The 17,481-nt window shown below is 39.9% G+C and overlaps 2 protein-coding genes across 7 annotated transcripts in view; one reads left to right on the top strand and one right to left on the bottom strand.

Annotated features, from left to right (window-relative positions):
* Positions 1 to 1,801: 1,801 nt before the first annotated feature.
* GTF2H5 (general transcription factor IIH subunit 5) lies at positions 1,802 to 4,415 on the bottom strand. 2 transcript variants are annotated; one of them, XM_063390199.1, is made up of 3 exons: positions 4,317 to 4,415; positions 3,771 to 3,883; positions 1,802 to 2,204 (listed from the first exon to the last, which is right to left on the bottom strand). In XM_063390199.1, exons 2-3 carry the CDS (start codon positions 3,803 to 3,805, stop codon positions 2,024 to 2,026), a joined length of 216 nt encoding a protein of 71 aa, XP_063246269.1. In that variant the 5' UTR covers positions 3,806 to 3,883; positions 4,317 to 4,415; the 3' UTR covers positions 1,802 to 2,023. The 2 variants fall into 2 exon arrangements, with proteins under 2 accessions (XP_063246269.1, XP_063246270.1); XM_063390200.1 differs by having other exon boundaries at positions 4,303 to 4,408.
* Positions 4,416 to 4,419: 4 nt separating this feature from the next.
* Positions 4,420 to 17,481, top strand: part of SERAC1 (serine active site containing 1) — a 30,507-nt gene continuing 17,445 nt past the window's right edge. The window contains exons 1-8 of one of the 5 annotated variants that reach the window (XM_063390193.1): positions 4,458 to 4,487; positions 6,756 to 6,847; positions 7,376 to 7,512; positions 8,195 to 8,231; positions 8,539 to 8,675; positions 8,991 to 9,080; positions 15,497 to 15,628; positions 17,153 to 17,274. In XM_063390193.1, coding sequence (XP_063246263.1) covers positions 7,413 to 7,512; positions 8,195 to 8,231; positions 8,539 to 8,675; positions 8,991 to 9,080; positions 15,497 to 15,628; positions 17,153 to 17,274 — 618 coding nt within the window. In that variant the 5' untranslated portion in view covers positions 4,458 to 4,487; positions 6,756 to 6,847; positions 7,376 to 7,412. The other 4 variants (XM_063390195.1, XM_063390196.1, XM_063390198.1 and 1 more) reach the window with 4 other exon arrangements.

Genomic DNA, 17,481 nt, shown 5'->3' with positions numbered 1-17,481 from the left:
AAACCAAATGGCAAGCAGAGAGTATAAGAATGCATGCCTAACTGTTTAGTTTACACAGTTTGGAACTTCTATCCCTCTGTAGTAGATAAACCATTTATCAATAGTCAATATAAGCTAAAACACAGAGAATGCAGTAGCAAAGCTGTGCAATTAGCCAGGAGAAAAAACAAGAACAGCAAGAAGTTTATTATAGACTGAAAAGGAAAGCCACAATAGAAATGGAGCACTAGACATGCTAAATACAGAGAAGCTTAACATGTGGAATTCCAGACATGACTTTTCAAATGCTGTCATTCGAAGAGAGGGTGATGGATTATTACCTCTCGGCAGAATCTGGATGGAAAATAATCTAGGATTCCAAAGAAAGGAAACAGGCACTTCCAAATAAATTGTACTAAGCTATGTTAAAACTATTGATTATTTCTCCAGTAAATGAGCACCCAATAATCTTCCACAAAATAACAGTTATGAGGTCAGTGTTTCATCAGTCTCTTGAGATCAATCTCAAGAAAGAGGCAAGGAACCATAAACGATTTATAATTAAGATTTAAACTTACTTCCAGTAAAGACATGTAGCTGGTTCTTACCCTACAATACCAGGGAAGCACCCAGTTGTGAAAGAAAGAGATTAAACAACTTGGACTAAAAGTCGTTGTTCTATACAGTCAGAGAAAAGGGAAAGTACCAGAAATGACATGAAGTTTTACAGGGCTATTTGCTCATCCACATGAGCCTGAATAGATACAATTCTACAGAACTTTCTTTGGACAGCTTTTTGATTAAAAACATCTAGTGAAACTTTCTCCTGAAGATTCTCTATTCCCGAGGGAGAATAAAAGCAAACCAAAAAAACAATCCAAACAAAAAAACAAGGACAAACCCACCAATTAATCTGATATCTACTGGACAAGAGAAACAAGCAGCAGTGGGAGAGTCAGTAAGGAAAACTGTTCCTTATAAAAGCCTTTCTCTTTGTACTTGTTCTTTTTCTCAAAGACAAAGTGGTGGCATCTATCTGATGTACATGAGTAGGTCTGAAAACCAAGCCAGTGAATGAACTAAAGTAACAAATACAGTGAAAAAAACCCCAAACAACGAAACTATGACACTACAAAGCTCTTTTCTTTGCAGTAAAAGGCAATATGGGAGAAAGAACTAAGTTGAAGAAAAAAAAAGAAGGTAACCAAAAATCCAAACCCAGCTTTCTTGTTTGTTAGGTAGAACATGGGAGTCTGAGCACATAACTTACTGTGACTATCAGCTTCAGTGAACAAATACAAGCAATTATACCTATAGGACTGGTCTTCCCTTTCTGTTAGCCCTTTATTTTATGATGATCTAGAGCAATGGATTTTGTTCCATCCCATATCCCCCCATATCCCTCCTTCCCCTCCAAACTCCCACCACCACTCCCCAAACTCAGAACAACTCGGAGAGCACAGCCTTGGTAAAAGTAGGCAAATACAGGGCTGTTTGTTGTTTTAACAAAAAACCCCCAACACTCCCAACCCCAACAAAACACTCACACCAACTCTCATCCTGCTGTATAAAATTAGAGCAGTATCTGACCATGCCTCCAACTTAAATGTTCCATCAAGCACAGATCACACTTCAACAGACACTCTGTTCACACTATAATCAGATTCAATCACAAACAGGAGCACAACACGCCACAGGACCTCATACAGCATTCCAACACAGAAGCACTACTCTGCTTTTTGGCTCATATCATCTTGCAAGATGAAAACTTAAAGGAAAACCAGAGAGCATGCATCAAAAATTCTCAAGGGAACTCCTCAAGTGTATAATTTTAAGCATTTTAATAAAGATACCACATACTTTCAAAATGAGAAACAAAATCCAATTCAAGACTATTTTGCCTATGAAAATGATGCACTTTCTATAGTAGCCACTTCTATGTAGAACTTACATACCACAGTGTTATCTATTAAAACAGTAACAAACCAAACGATTGAAATTCACTGTTCCAAAACTTGCAGCAATCTCATTTCTCTGGTTTTTCTCACTTCTGAGTAATAGGAAATGAGTTCTGGTCCATTAACTCGCCCACTCTCTCCTGGAGGAAGTTGACCAGCTCAGCTAACACAAAGACATGAGTTTCATCCAGGTCTTGTATGATGAACTTCTTTCCCAAAGCATTTGACTCATCCAAGTAGAGCAGGAACTGCTTCATTGCTGGGTCACTGCAGAGACAAACACAATCAGATCCCACCTCACAGGCACAGTTGCAAACAGAAGAAACACCATTTGAAGACATTCCCAAAGATTTTAGGAAAACTAAAATTAATTTCAAGAGTCACTCACAACTTAAACAGTTTGTGAAGCTTTAATAAAAGTCGCTTCTTTCCAAGTAGTTTTGATTACTATAGTGACAAAAATAAAATGGTAATTGAAGTCTAATGAGTGGAACTAGCTGCCTGATTAGCAGAGAAATTTCTGTTTGCTGCTGCTAAGGCAGCTTAAAAAAAACCCAAAACTAAAAGTCCAACCCTTAATAAGGCAAGACTGAACTTACATTTCTGATTTCAGCAACAGCCATAAAAACATGTTTGCTTAAAGCATAAGGATAACCAAAAGACAGAACACAAATCTCACTCAAAGTAGTATAGCACAGACAAACAGTGCCCATCTAAGAATTGTACATTTCTCACACTATAACTGAACAATCATGATGTTATCTTCTAAATTAATTTTAAATGTTTAGAAGAATATATCTTGGAAGTATGGAACTGCTTTTGTGCAGTTATAGATTGCGAACATATCAAGTGTACAGCAGAAATCTCACACACCATATAATGCTATACAATGACCCCACAAATCTTGAGTGATGCTTCTTTTGATTTTGGAGGTAACCAGAGGCCTGAGTCTCAGTCCAGAGGTGAGATTATATGAAAACAGGTACATTGCACCTACACCAAAAGCTGACATTTACAAACTCCAAGCACATTCCTTTTGAATATGATCTACAAATAGAACCACATGTTAGCCTTGCACAGAATTCAGTCTAGAGCTGATTAAAAAAAAAGCAAACAGGAAAGGAGAAATAAAATATTACCTCATCTCCCTCAAGAATCAGTAGAGAAATACTTTGTTCACAAAAAACAACAGTAAGAAACACTGTTTGCAAGCAATATAAAAACAAAAGGAAACACCTAATGTTTTCAAGGAAAAACTGCCACGGTAACTGGATTGTTTATACTAGGCTAAGTTGTACCTGACAAGCATACAGATTATGTATACAGCTAAAATTTTAACTTGTGTACCTTGCAGAAAATGTGACAATGTTAGGGGACCGTCAGACATGACAGAATATAGCTTTGAAGCATAATTCCTCATAGTTAATGATTATTTTAAGTATTTTCTATCCTTTTCTCTACTTTGCCAAATTAAAATGATCTGCAGACTATTATATATTTTGAAAAAACCCTGGATTTTTATAACAGTGTGATTGCTAGTATTTTGCCATCATATTTTTTACCCCATATTCATATGCAGTTTCCTTTTCTTTAAAGAGATTAGGCATGAGTGGGAAACAGTCTGAAAATTTAAAAGAAAAATGGGAGTTTGGAATCAGGATTATCTACAATTGCCTTCTCTTTCTTCCCCCAAAGGCCGCGCTTCTCTGCTTGTTCAGCACCACCCTTCCCCACAATTCCTTTTGTCTGGACTCTTCATAAACTTGGATTAGTTCCCCGTCTAAAGAAACACAGCCTTTGACACAAGGACAGGCAGTAAATGTTGTTACTCACCACTCAACCAGAACACCTTTCAGAACATTCACCATCTTCCCGGTCCCCTTACGAACTCTGAAGAGCCGGCAAGAGCAAGCCCTGCTTTGGACGGCGCTGCGATCACAGGAAATCTGAAAGCACAACACGCCCCACACACCCCCAACAGACAAAACCAAAAAAACAGCGCCTCAGTTAAACTCAAGGACTCTTTACGACAACCCCACTCCCCAGCGGAGCTGCTGCGCCGTCCTGCCCTTCACCTCCGCCTTGGTCAGAGCGGTTCCCAAGGGATCCGAAGCCTCCCGCCGGCCCGTCACCTCCGCCTTGCTCACAAGGGTTCCCAGGGGACCCCGTCCCGTCCCTCACCTCCGCCGCAGACAGAGGGCTTCCCGCTGGACCCGATCCCTCACACGCGAACCCTCACACGCGAACCCCTCACACGCGAACCCCTCACACGCGAACCCCTCACACGCGAACCCCTCACACGCGAACCCCTCACACGCGACCCCCTCACACGCGAACCCCTCACTCCCGACCCCTCACTCCCGACCCCTCACTCCTGACCAGTCACTCCTGTGGTCTCCCCCGCCGCTTTCCGGCCGGCGGAAGTGCCTCGCCCGCGCACGCGCACGGCGGCCCCCGGCAGCGCCCGCGGGTTGGCCGGGGCTGCCGGCGGCGCGATGGCGTCACGCGGCGCGCGGGGGCCGGCGCGGGGAGCGCCGGCGCAGGCGGAAGGTGGGAGCGGGGCAGCGGCGCCGGGCGGGGGGCGCGGGGATGGCGGCGGGCACAGGACGGGGGGGCCGGGGCGCGGGGTAGCGAGTGCTTTGTTCCTCCCCGTTGGAAAGAAGCACGGAGCCACCGCCGCCTGGCTCCTTGACTCGTTTACGTGCTGCATTGCTTAGAGTTGGGTTTGCGGTGGGTTTTGGTTTGTTCTTTTTTTTTTTTTTTTTTTTTTTTTAATACGCCTCAGCTGCGCAGTCGCGAGGCGAGTGGGGACGGGGCTCGGAGCTGCGTGGCCCAGCTGTGAAGCAGGGTGCGAAATGGGTCCTTTTGCATATTTGTATGTCCGAAGCATGGAAAGCCCAGGGTGAGCCGGCAGTGAGCGCTCGCAGCCCGAGAGCAGCCGGGGCAGCGGGAGCAGGGAGGCGATTCTGCCCCCCTCCGCTCTGGTGAGATCTCACATGGGGTCCCCAACATCAGAAGGACATGGAGCTGCCAGAGCAGGTCTAGAGAAGGGCCACGAAGTTGGTAAGAGGGCTGGAGCACTTCCCCTATGAAAACAGACTGAGGAAGTTGGGGTCTTCTCTTTCAGCCTAGAGAAGAGAAGGTTGTGTGGAGAGCCCACGGCAACCTCCCGGTGTCTGAAGGGTCCTACAGGGACACAAAGGGACACTTTATCAGGAGCTGTAGTATAGGACAAAAGCAATGGGTACAAACGAAAAGGAGAGACATTTAGATTAGATATTGTGAAAGAAATTCTTGACTGTGCGGGTGATGAGACATTGGAACAGATTTCTCAGGAAAGCTGTGGATGCCCCAGCCTTGGAAGTGTTCAAGGCCAGGCTGGATAAGGCCATCAGCAGTATGGTCTGGTGGGAGGTTCCCCTGCCCATGGCAGGAGTGTTGGGATTAGGTGATCTTTAAGGTGCACTCCAGACCCTTAACATTTGATGATTTGATGCTTGCCCTCAGACCTGAACACAAGCTCCTGGCAACAGAGAAGCGGTGCTCACTTTGGCCTCCTGTGTTTGCAGATGCATGTTTTTAGTGTTGGTAATTGTGGTACCTGCTGTCACTGAACCACATGTTTATTTCAGACTGTGGTTAGAGAGAAATGTGAGTACTGTGATTCTGTGAATAGAGGTAGTAAAGGAATTGTTATAAGGCAAAGAGTTTGGAGGCGGGAGAGGTGTCTCTAGAGGACTGATTCAGTCTTAAAAGTGTTTCACAGTGAAACACTGGTGAAGTGAATGGATAAACAGTGTTGAAATGACAGAAGTCAGAGAGCAGTCTGCAGTGATTGTGGCAGTGCTGGGGTAATGCTGATTATTTTCAAAAATCTCCCAAACACAAGCAAGAGAGAAGGGAAAAATCAAAACTTTTGGGGAAATGGGAAATGAGGGAAAACATGTTAAAGGAAGGACACAAAAAGAGTCCCGTTGTTTAGAGATGCTGGGCACTGATAATAAAAGTGATGTAAGCACTTTTCTTGGTCTGCAGAGATTACCTTAAATTCAAAGAGAATATCAGGCTTCCATACTTCAACATCGGGTTTACACATGTGACATTTTATCATTTTAAGTTAATTGTGATTGTGGTAACGGAGACCTAACTTGACAAGAATTTGAATAGTATGTGGGAGATACTGGTGCGTTTTCACATCTCTTTAAACACATTAACTCAATATTTCAGTTAGCATAATTGCATCAATGCAGATGCTAAAATTTCACTTAGAAGATACAAGTTTCATGTTACTTCTGCAGTGTATGCAAAAAGTGTTAGTTTTTATGTGATAGTTCTTTAAGCCTTGTGAGTCAAAATGAAAGACTTGCTTGCCAACACAATAAATTATGAGCTTGTAAAAGCAGTTGGTTACTGAGTTGTATTAAAGCCCATGTCATACTGTTGGATGACATGTCTTGATGGAAACAGGACTAGATCTGGTATTTAGGGAAGCATGACTAAGAAGTAGGAAAGGAAACTTAAAAGCAGAGAAGTTAATTGGAGATACTTAGTCACTAAAGTCAACAGTAACATAACTAATAAAAAGCTGCTTTAAACTTTTCTTATAATTGAAATTCAGCCCATTAAATTGAGACTTTTATGGAGTTCTTTAATTGGAGTGCTTTATATGGAGCAAAATTACACAAACATGATTGATTGTGGCCTTTGCCATCATGACCTTTGCTGTAAAAAGACAGGAAAAGAATGCTACAGGATTTCTGCTGTAATTCTCAAATCAATCAATACTTTTCTTTCTTTCTTTCTGCCCTCAATGTGCAGAATGTCAGTGGCTGCTTACTGTGTATTTTGCTACAGAAAAATAGGAACCTCTGGTCCAGCCACAAAAAAACACCCACCCTGGAATGACATCAGTAAGTACAGTTCATTATGTATTGATCTGAAGTGTTAATAAAAAGGAATGACATGACACCAGGTATAATTAAATTATGCTTAAGTTTTCAGCCCTTGAATACTTAGTGATTAAAAGCTTCTGTTTGTCCCTGCTCTCTGCTTCTGACCTTGCTTTGCATAGTGGTCTGTAATGTGACACCAGCAGAGTATCTGGGAACAGATAGGAGCACTCGATGAGGGTCTTTCCCTAGCTAAATGTGATCTCCTTAAACTATCTTCAATTCCACTTGTATCTGATATTTTTTTTTGTAATCTCTAGAGCCATGAAATAGTTACATTCAACAACAGTGAATAAAACTTGTTTCAATTATTGCTTTTTCCTTATTTACTTTAAGCTCTGCTTAATCTCTGTTTTCTTTGGTGACTTTGGCATATAATGACAATTCTTACAATTCTGAAGTTTATTGCTGAGCATTAAAGATAGGATATTTCAATCTCTGCTCTACAGGAAGCATTGCATTTTTTTCTTTTTCAAACTTCTCTGGCAGTTATTTCTTCAACATGTAGCTGCTGCCTCTTGTCTGCATGCAAAATTCTTATGGCCTCACAAAGATGGAAGCTGGTAGCAGTGGTTGTGGGGCAAATCTCCCAATTCATGCTGAGGAAAAGAAATTATTCATGATAGGTGAGATGTATTCCATTGGGTTTGCTGCTACTGGTAATGATGAGAGTTTCTCTGTATAGAGATCCTTACAGCCAGATAATCTGATCAATTTTATACATACAAAGTAGCTTAAATCTGAAAGGAATCATTAGGTTTAAAAGGCAAATTGTTGCAAGTAGCATGTATTTATTATCTGTTTGCTTTATAAATTAGATTCAATGGAATTATCTTTAAAATTATATTTTCTGATGGAGACTCTGCAGGACTTCTCAAAGACCATACATAGTCCTGTATGTAATAATATACATTGAAGAAATAGCTGTAACATGTAAGAAAAATTTAAGTCCTTAAAATTATTTAGTTCCAAATCACTGCTAGTGTTGCAGGCAGAGAAAGTTTACTGTTGTTTCTGGTAGCTGAGCAATGAATGCAATTGAGAGGTGGCAATATTCAAAGTAAATAGCACTGGCAGGATACATTTTATCATCTTGCTTAGGAGAACTGGAAATCCAGATCAAGTAATGTTTCCTCCAGTTGTAAATTTTGGTTAATAATTCCTTGAAAGCTAGAGAGCAATAGAATTTTTTTTAAAGCTTGTTCTTAATGGTTGTTATTCTTACTGTCTGATAATCAAATGGTAACTGTGTTTATATTGAGGTGATGCACACAACTGTGTTTGACATTTGGTTTTAATTTTTTCAAGGAAAATTTGCAAAGGTAACTGGATCGCTTATACTAGGGTAAGTTGTAACTGATGAGCATATATGTAACTTGTGGATACAGTTAAAATTTTAATATGTGTATATTTCAAAAATGTGATAATATTAGGGAACATTAGACATGATAGAATATAGTCTTGAAGCACAATTTCTGACAGTTATAACTTATTGCAAATATTTTATATTTCTCTACTTTACTAAATCAAAATAATCTGCAGATTGTTACGTATTTTGTAAAATCTGGATGATTTATACCAATGAGATTGCTATTTTTTTTTCATTATGTTGTTTTAGTTGATATTCATGTGCAGTTTTCTTTTCTTTAAAGAGGTTTTGTATTCATTTCATATGAAGTCCTGTCCTTAAATAAGCTACTGCAAATCGACACTCAAGCTTTACATCAAGAAAAACTTAAATCCTATGTGTACGTACGTACAGCTTCTCTAAGTCCAAGTGAATATCAAGGTAAGATGCATAATTGTTTGAGTTCTAAAAACAGAATTCTAAGAGACTAGAATGTTTCTGGAAGTCACCCTTATATAACAAGTAAAGTTATATTTCCTGAAATCTGTTTCCAAGTAATGTCACCAAATTTATTTTAAGCTGCTGATGGTTTGGTTTTGGGGTTTTTTTTTGGTTTTGGGTTGTTGTTTTTTTTTAAGATAGCTCTTTCTCTATATAGTTCTCTATATATGAGATCATTCTGTTTATAGAATGTTTATATGTATATGTGTGTGTTCAGACTTCCTGTCTTTCAGTAATACAAAAATACTCTTGTAGGGATCACATACAAAGCCAGAAAAGAAATCCATAAAGCAGTGAGGAAAATTCTACAAACAGAAGCTAAAATCTTCCGGAGACCTTTTAATGGTAGGTATTGAAAACAGGACTTTATCTATGATTATTATTTTTCAACAGTAAGAAGTAGGGCAATTAGCAAGTAAAACATTTTTTCTTACAAAGTTAGCATGTTGTTTTGTTCTTGAAACAATGGTAATATAGCTTGTAATTTCTATATTTATCTAGATTATTAGTCAGTTGTCTGACGTGGAACCCTGGAAAGACTGGGGACTAGAATAACGTGCGTCCACACCAATATGGTTCTAAGCACGTAATCCCCTTTATTCTGTGAGATGGTGGGTTAAATACAGACAGAATAGTTTACAAGAACAGGTGCATTCTGATAGGCAGTGAGAATACAGAAATATGTAAACTATTGCAGTTTAAGGTAGCCACCGTGTCTTCCCAGTAACTGTTCTATGTTAGTGACACTACCACCTTAAGACATTCTCAGTAGTAGATAAGTTTATCTGTCAGTACGTATGCTGAACGTACTGAGGCCTGCTAGACCAGGCCTGAGGCCTGGTCTGAGGCCTAGTTTGAGGCCCAGGTGTGGATAGCTCTACCTTATGATACAAGCTATCCTCCTACACATCCCCCCTTTTTTCTTTAGAGCTATCCAAACTGGGTCTGTGACACGGTTGGCTGCTTCTACATATACTGTTATGAGCAAAGCACTATTTGAGTTACCTAAGAAAAACTCAAAGATCTTAGCTGCTAAAAGCAAAAAGATGAGAGCACACTATATTCAGTCCTTGCTCTTCATTCATACGCAGGTTCTAGATTAAAGTTTCAAATCATCTGCTGTCTCCTCTTCTTCTGCACTGCTTGATGATGTTTCACAGCTGAAGACTTCTCTGCTGTCACTGAGCAGCCAGGGTTACTTCTGTCAACGCAGCTGCAATGCTGTGTCTGTGTTGCTGTCTTCTCATCTGGTTCAGCTTTTGTTAGTATCTCATCGAGTCTACAGCTTGCAGAAAAGAAACTAAAACAGACCTGGTATGTGAGTTAGCACTCTCAGAGACAAGGAAATAGAATAGGAATTTTGCTTACTAATGAAAGTGATAAGCGATTATCAAACTATTTCTTCTATCACCCCAGAGACTGCAAACTGCTGAAACGCTTTTCTTTAGTGAACCTTGACATCTCCTCCCGGGTAAAGATGACAATCTTCACTCCAAGCTGATTCAGCTGTCATTCTGATCGGATCGAATTGTCAAGTTAAGATAACTTGCATATTATTTTTTTTTTTGGAGCAGAAACCTCTGGGCTTCGTTAACAAACACCATCCGTCCAAGTTAGAGTTAGAGTTTGGCCAGAACTCAAACTCTAAAATGGAGTGATGTTTTTAGCATATCTTTTAAAGACAATTTCTAACAACAATAAACATAAAATGCCTAAAATACAACAAACTGTCATAATATCATTACATAAAAAACATTTAAAAGTTAAGATAAAAAATTGTTCCGATCACTCGGGAACTCGTCTTTTCTGGAACTCTTCTTGAAAACAGTTGAGTACCAATTGGAGCAATCACGGGATCAACACCTGATAGAAAAATCATCAATGATGCTTCAGGTATCTCTCTCTCCAAGACCTTCTGAAAAATACTTAAGGATTTAGCAGACTGAAATGCAATGTCTTGACTCACACAAGAGGTACCAAAACAAGCCTAAAATCTCATTTCAAGCGAAATGCGTAACACAGTTAAAAGAATCAAATGAAGCTTCAAAAGGACATGCTAAAACATTGCATAAAACATACAAGATTGATTACAAAAGAGACAAGCTATATACTTAACATGACACTTAAGAAAAATTCCGACTTGCACTTAACAATACAACTATATCTGTTACCAACATTTATGAAATATTTAGATGGCTAAAAAGATAAATAGAATCATTTAAAATGACAAGTACTTGTTAGAAAACCCTATCGACAAATAACACAACATAAAAACTTGAACATCAACTTACTAATGCTACTAATTTATATACTTAACATGTCATCGAATTATATTTTAAAACTCTTATCTTTTAAAACTCTCATACACTAAGACAACTCACAACTAACAATACAATTAAGGATCTAAAAATTTGCATCATTTTAAATCTTCATTTCAGTTAAACCTGTTTTTTCCCTCTTTCTCGCTTTTTTTTTTTTTTTTTTTTTTTTTTTTTTTTTTTTTTTTTTCCAAGTACAGTTATACCATCAAACTTGTTTTCACTGGGCAAAACTGTTTATTTACTCATTGCCCTAAGACCTTTCTCAAAGATTTCTTGACCCTACTGCTACTGCTGGCAGGATTATCAGTGAATTTCTGCTGCCCTGGCATCCTCCTGCCCAGGAAGATTGCTGGCTCTCTCAACTGCCTCTTGAATGTCAGGTAGTTCAAAATGCTGTGAATCATGTTTCCAAACGCTCTTATGTGGCTGACAAACGACAAACGTGGACTTTACAAGTACAATTTCAGCCTGTAGATTACTTAGCTGTTTCAGGAAACATTATTCTCAACTCACTGGCTGTGGTCGAAGCTGGGAAGATTTGCTATTTGGAGAACCTGGGAGAAGGTCACTCAGCTTGAGAGAATTTGTGCCACATGACTTTGCTCAGCAGAAGGCTGGGCTGTCATGGCCCTGAATTCAAATTACCTCTATTATAACTTATCTTGATCCTCTCAAAATTCACACTGACTGAAAAGTCTCACTGGCTAAAGTCCCTTACCCTTGTCCCATTCTGTCAGGCATGGGGACATCACGGCTCTCAGCTCTCTCACTAGTGCCATCACTGAACAAAACACACCACCACAGTCCTCAGGCTCTGAAACTCATCCCCTGAGGCACACTCCTGTGCGTCCCCATCGCTGCAGCACAGGACATGCTCGCCTGGGACTAAGCCAGCACAAAGTTCCTGAAAAATGACCTGCTGGTCACCGCCCCAACCCGCCAAGGAGGGGTCATAAAAACAGATTCTCTCAGGCCATTCACTCCCCAGCCTCAGGAGTGACAAAGCACTAAAAGCTAATGTGCAAGACAGCCTTCTCTCATCTCTCTCCCTAGCACAGAAGACCAAACCCAAGAGCAGTAGCACAGCCTCTCTGCCCAAACAGATGTGCCAGGGGCTGGCTTCAGCCAGCTGCACCCACCTCTCTAGGCAGGACAACAACGCTGAGAGTTCTGAGATGAGACTTTGTTCAGCTCTGAGAATCATTCTCAAAAGCAACTACTAGAAGACCTAGCAGTGAAGCAGGGGACCACTCCAGCTGGAGATGTCAGCTAGAGCCCTCTCAGCACCACTTACTCAAATGCAGCTAGCATGGCACTAATAACTATTTTCATGTAATTTTAAATCTAGTTTTTTGTTTGGTTTTTTTTTTTTTTTTGTTTGTTTGTTTTTTGTTTTTTTTTTTTTTTTTTTTTAGTTCTAACTAAACTTTACAAATTAAACAACTATACCTTTTACAAATTATAAAACACTCTTTAAATCAACTAACTCTTAAATCTAACACAAGTAAATTTCAACAAAAATCTACAACCCTCATTAACTTTATAAACTCTATATGTGTGGTAACTCACTAAAAATTCATTACTAATTAAACTCCTTAACATTTAAGTATAGACTCAAACTTAACTTAAACTTATCAGGGCCCAAATCCTAAAAACAAGCTTTAAAACTATATGTTTAACAATAATTAACTGAAATTCAAATTAATTCACACAAAAATTAATTTTAACAACATCAAAATGTAGAAACAACTCATCCTTACACAGAGTTAATAACTCTAGCTAAGAACTCATTTCTATTTCATTTTTTGCTTTGTCTTTTTCATGATAGGATGTATCTTTTTCACATTGTATTTCTCACACAGTGATGGATTCTTTCACAACAGAGGGACAGATGACTATTTTCCCTTCTTTTTCTGGTGTTTTTCTTGCAATGTCCACTTGTTGCATGTTTTCACTGTCTCTGTTTAACAATCTTGAAAGCTTCCTGGGTAATAGCACGACACAGGGTCGAGTTACGATGCTTGCTTATCTTCAAAGACGACACTGACATGCCTCTGCACTCAGCGAAAGGGGGGGGGGGGTAAGAAGATTTCAGAGCCCAGTCCGTCGGCTAGTGCAGTTGATTGGCAGACTGCGGGGGCATAGGAGCCTCTAATTGAGCTGACGGTGTGCTGGCATTCTCATTAGTAGACATCTTGTTTATTATGTTTTTGAGCGGGACAGAGAAAGAGAAAAAAAAAAAAAAAAAAACCACGGCTCAGCCAGGAACATTGCCGGTCGCTCCGCTGCTGCTGCCGCCCTGAGATCCGCCTCCTTGCTGCATCACTTGTGCCCTCCTTGTTCCGCCTTCGGCCCCTCTTGCCTTCTCATCTTTCGCACTGCCTCCCGGGTCTGGCAGCTGGGTCACTTCTTGTTTGTTTTCATTCGGCCCGAGAGGTGCAGGGAGCATTTCCTGCCTTTTCCCTGCACGGACAGCCAGAGACGAACAAAGGGAGGGCCAAAGCGAAGCTGCATTCTCACTCTCGAAATGCGTGGAATGCATGGAATCTCCACTGAAGCGTCTGGCTACCTTAGATTTTTCCTGTTGTTCCTTTTTCTTGGAGAGGGAAGCAGAGGGACAGGGAATCTGTTTTTCTCCGGCTAAAATTACGGTTTTGCTCTTTTCTGTGAATGTTTGCAAGGTATTTATTGCTTTTTCCCAAATTACACTTAACTCTGAACGTCTCTTTGCTCTTTTTCCGGGTAAAACTACAACGTCCCATAGCAATCTGCCTTTCTCTTTCCGTCCTGCTTCTCTGCAAAGAGATGCTGGCAGCTTCCGCTTTTGTTCTTTCTGAATCCATAGGATTACGTGATTTCTATCAGAGTCTTTGATATTTTCGCCTCTTTTCGAGACAATGGACGCTACAAGCTGCATGGCAGCCAAAAGGTACCGGTCCATAATTGAATCCCTCCGCGTCTGCCGCTCTTACCTTCTCTCTGCTGACAGTAGGTGGTACTGTCGCCTTTTCTGATCAATCCAATCGACAGACGCTCCCCAGCCTGCCTCGGGAATTCTGGACTGTAGTTCGCAGGCGACACACACACGTCCAAAATCAAGCGAGGACTTCCAGCATTTAAGCTAATTAATTAACAGCATTGAAGCTAAATAATCCACAGCATTGAAGCTAAATTATCCACAGCATTGAAGCTAAATAATCACACAGCATCGAAGCTTTATATTTCATTAAAATCCAGGGCTCTGTCCCTGTTCGGGCGCCACATGACGTGGAACCCTGGAAAGACTGGGGACTAGAATAACGTGCGTCCACACCAATATGGTTCTAAGCACGTAATCCCCTTTATTCTGTGAGATGGTGGGTTAAATACAGACAGAATAGTTTACAAGAACAGGTGCATTCTGATAGGCAGTGAGAATACAGAAATATGTAAACTATTGCAGTTTAAGGTAGCCACCGTGTCTTCCCAGTAACTGTTCTATGTTAGTGACACTACCACCTTAAGACATTCTCAGTAGTAGATAAGTTTATCTGTCAGTACGTATGCTGAACGTACTGAGGCCTGCTAGACCAGGCCTGAGGCCTGGTCTGAGGCCTAGTTTGAGGCCCAGGTGTGGATAGCTCTACCTTATGATACAAGCTATCCTCCTACAGTTGTCTATTTTCTGTGTATTAAAACAATTTCTTTTCTTAAAGTAAATGCAAGTGAGGGTTAAGAGGAGATTTGAGGGTTGGTTTATTCCTTGTTCCAGAAGAGATTTAAAAGTTAAGCTAACAATATTATTAAATAATAATATTATTAATACTAATATTTGGTATAATTTTTGTGTGGAAAAGGTGTTTGTGGGATGAAATACTCTCAAAAACTCATTTTAGAAAAAATATGTATGCTTTCATCTAAATTGACAGTATTAACTGAAAGCAGCAAAGTTTTTTGGAACAGTGTTGCTGCTTTTTCAAGTAATTTGAAACAAGAATTTCCATTTGTATCAGAAACTGTGCTCCTGAGGCATATTGTCTATTCTCATTTGACTCTCTGTTAAATGATTATAGCAATGTGCATCTCCACTGTCATTGTATGAAATTAATTCTTCAAGGTCAGAGCCTCAAAAGTTGCTAATAATTTGCAGCTCCTGCTGGTAATTCTGGTTGGTGAGCATCAGCCAGGGGTTGTGTGTGTTACATAGATACATGAAATATCAACTTGGTGCCACTAAAATGAGTCAAACCCACCATTTTAGAATCAGCGTTTTACTGATGTAATTCTGTCCTTTTTAAATTGTACTAATTTAAGGTTAAAATGTTACACTCTAAATTGCTGTGAAAAAGTAATTATCAGATATTTTAAAACCTACATATTTCCTTATTCCACGAATAGAAACGTGGCCAGTTAAAATGCTCATTAATAGTAACTTGGATTTAATTTGTTTCCTGGTCAAAGAACAATTCAGTACCTTTGATGGAGAAGATCATGAGTGTGCCTTGTGGCTTCTCTTAAAGAGAAGCCAGTCAGAAGACAAAGCAACCCGACTGCAGGCTGTACAAGACCTGGCAAGCAACACTCACTGGCATGGTAATGTGTGCTGATGTAGCCCAATTTGTCCCAGAACTTCCACAGAGTCTCAGTGAGCTGTTCCGAGTCTGCTGGCAACATGAAGAGAAACTAGTAGCTGCAAGAATCATAAACATGCTCTGAAAGTTGGTGTGAAACAGGGGGGAATTATTTACATTGCAAGTAGCTCTTCTTTCCTAATGCCCTGACACCGTGTGAGTGTCTGCAGTGCAGGCCTCTGTGTTTCCCCACCAGGGGATTGCTGTGGTGTGGGAGAGCAGTTCATGCTCTTTGGTTTCTTGGGTTTTCTCTTGAGATTGCTAATGCAGTCACAAGTTTTGGCAGTGATTTTTTTTATAAGCCTCTGTAGGAGTGAGTTTAAGGCTGTGGTTAAGTTAATAAAAATTAGTTAGGATCTGATAGGTAATAATGACAAACCAGAGGTAGAGGGCTTGTATGTGCAAGCATTATCTCTAAGCCATTTTTTGTCCTAGTTATTATTTAATAGTAATAAGTTCTCCCTCTTGTTCTAGCAGCAAATATCCTTGAAACCCCAATTAAAGGGGAAGAGGGTGTGCATGTATTTGTGTTTCCTCCTCTCCCATACCAGACTACATAACCTAGGTGACATTCTATTCTGGATTTTCGTTTTGGTAATTTAGTCAGTTGAGGATCTTTCACTTCTCCAGTGCAATTCCACACCCTGGGATTCATCTTGTTTCAAATTGCCTCTTTAAAATTCTAAATAATTTCCACAGAGAATTTACACCAGCAAACTGTGTTTGAAAATGTTTGAAAGCTAGGATATACAAAAACTGAGCTTTGTCCTTTGTAGACAAATCCTGTTAGGTGATTTCAGAGCACAAGATGTCCAGTATCAGGCATTTAGTTGCCTTTTGTTATCTCCCTTTCTCTGTAGTGCTCATTGTTGTAGTACTTGGACATTTCACAAACACTAATTATTCTTGCCTACTGCCTCATGGGGGAAACAGGCTTTTTTAAACTTTATACTTCAAAACCAAGTCAAAGAAGGTTTAGGACTGAAAGTATATGCTAATTTTTGAAGCTAGAACAAAGTGTTCAGCTCCAATGAGTTCAGTTTGCAGGTATAAATGGTCTCCACCAAAGGAAAAGCGTTGCCAATCTATGTCTGTGGAAAGTATATTTTAAATGGCTTGTCAGTTTTGCTCTAGAATTGTATAACAGTAACAGGAATAGAAGCAAATTTTTGTAGAAAAGTGTTGATCCACTTCAAGGTTATATTCTCTTTTCCTTCAGTTTGCCACTGAATTATCAAACTGGCCTATAATGAACAGTTAGTGCCTGGGTGTATTTCAGCTCAGTGTAGTGCTGGTCTAACATCTGCAGTTTTTAACTTTTGGAACTTATGGTTAGAAAATCAAAGGGTTTTTTTAAGTAGACTGCAGAGAGATTGTTCTTTTCCAGTATATTTACAAACTACAAGTATGTTTTAAACTACATTTAAAACAAAATTAAGTATTTCAGGTTCATTTTAACGCTAACATTGGAATTCCTGTACAACAGATTATCAGTATGGCACAGTTGCTCAAACCTGTGATCAAAGGACTGCTATAGGTTTGGCTCGATCCAAAGACGTCGACCTTCGCTTCTTCCTGCCTCCACCACCACTGCCAAAAATAAAGACTGTAAGTAAAGGAGAAGTAGGTATTAGATGATTCTTAGTTGCTTGCTTCTTTTTTACTGCTTTTGTTGTTGACTGTTGAAAGTGAAATTCTTCTAAAGGAACTGACTAGTAGTAAAATAGCAAAATACAAAACTGTAATATATGATACACCCCTGGAATGCATCAGGGAATGGCATGATGGAAAGAAATAAGGTTGGAAGCATTGATC

This window comes from Prinia subflava, chromosome 2 (genome assembly GCF_021018805.1).
Source record: "Prinia subflava isolate CZ2003 ecotype Zambia chromosome 2, Cam_Psub_1.2, whole genome shotgun sequence".
Classification (NCBI taxonomy): domain Eukaryota; kingdom Metazoa; phylum Chordata; class Aves; order Passeriformes; family Cisticolidae; genus Prinia; species Prinia subflava.
Note: the sequence above shows the minus strand (reverse complement) of the source record. Positions and strands in the feature narration are given on the sequence as shown.

What these genes read in the sequence shown, in the direction of transcription:
- GTF2H5 (XM_063390199.1), bottom strand. Translation starts at nt 3,805, where the DNA reads ATGGTGAATGTTCTGAAAGGTGTTCTGGTTGAGTG. An exon ending in AAAGGTGTTCTGGTTGAGTG is followed by an intron (nt 2,205 to 3,770) that starts GTGAGTAACAAC and finishes TTGTCTCTGCAG; the next exon opens with TGACCCAGCAATGAAGCAGT.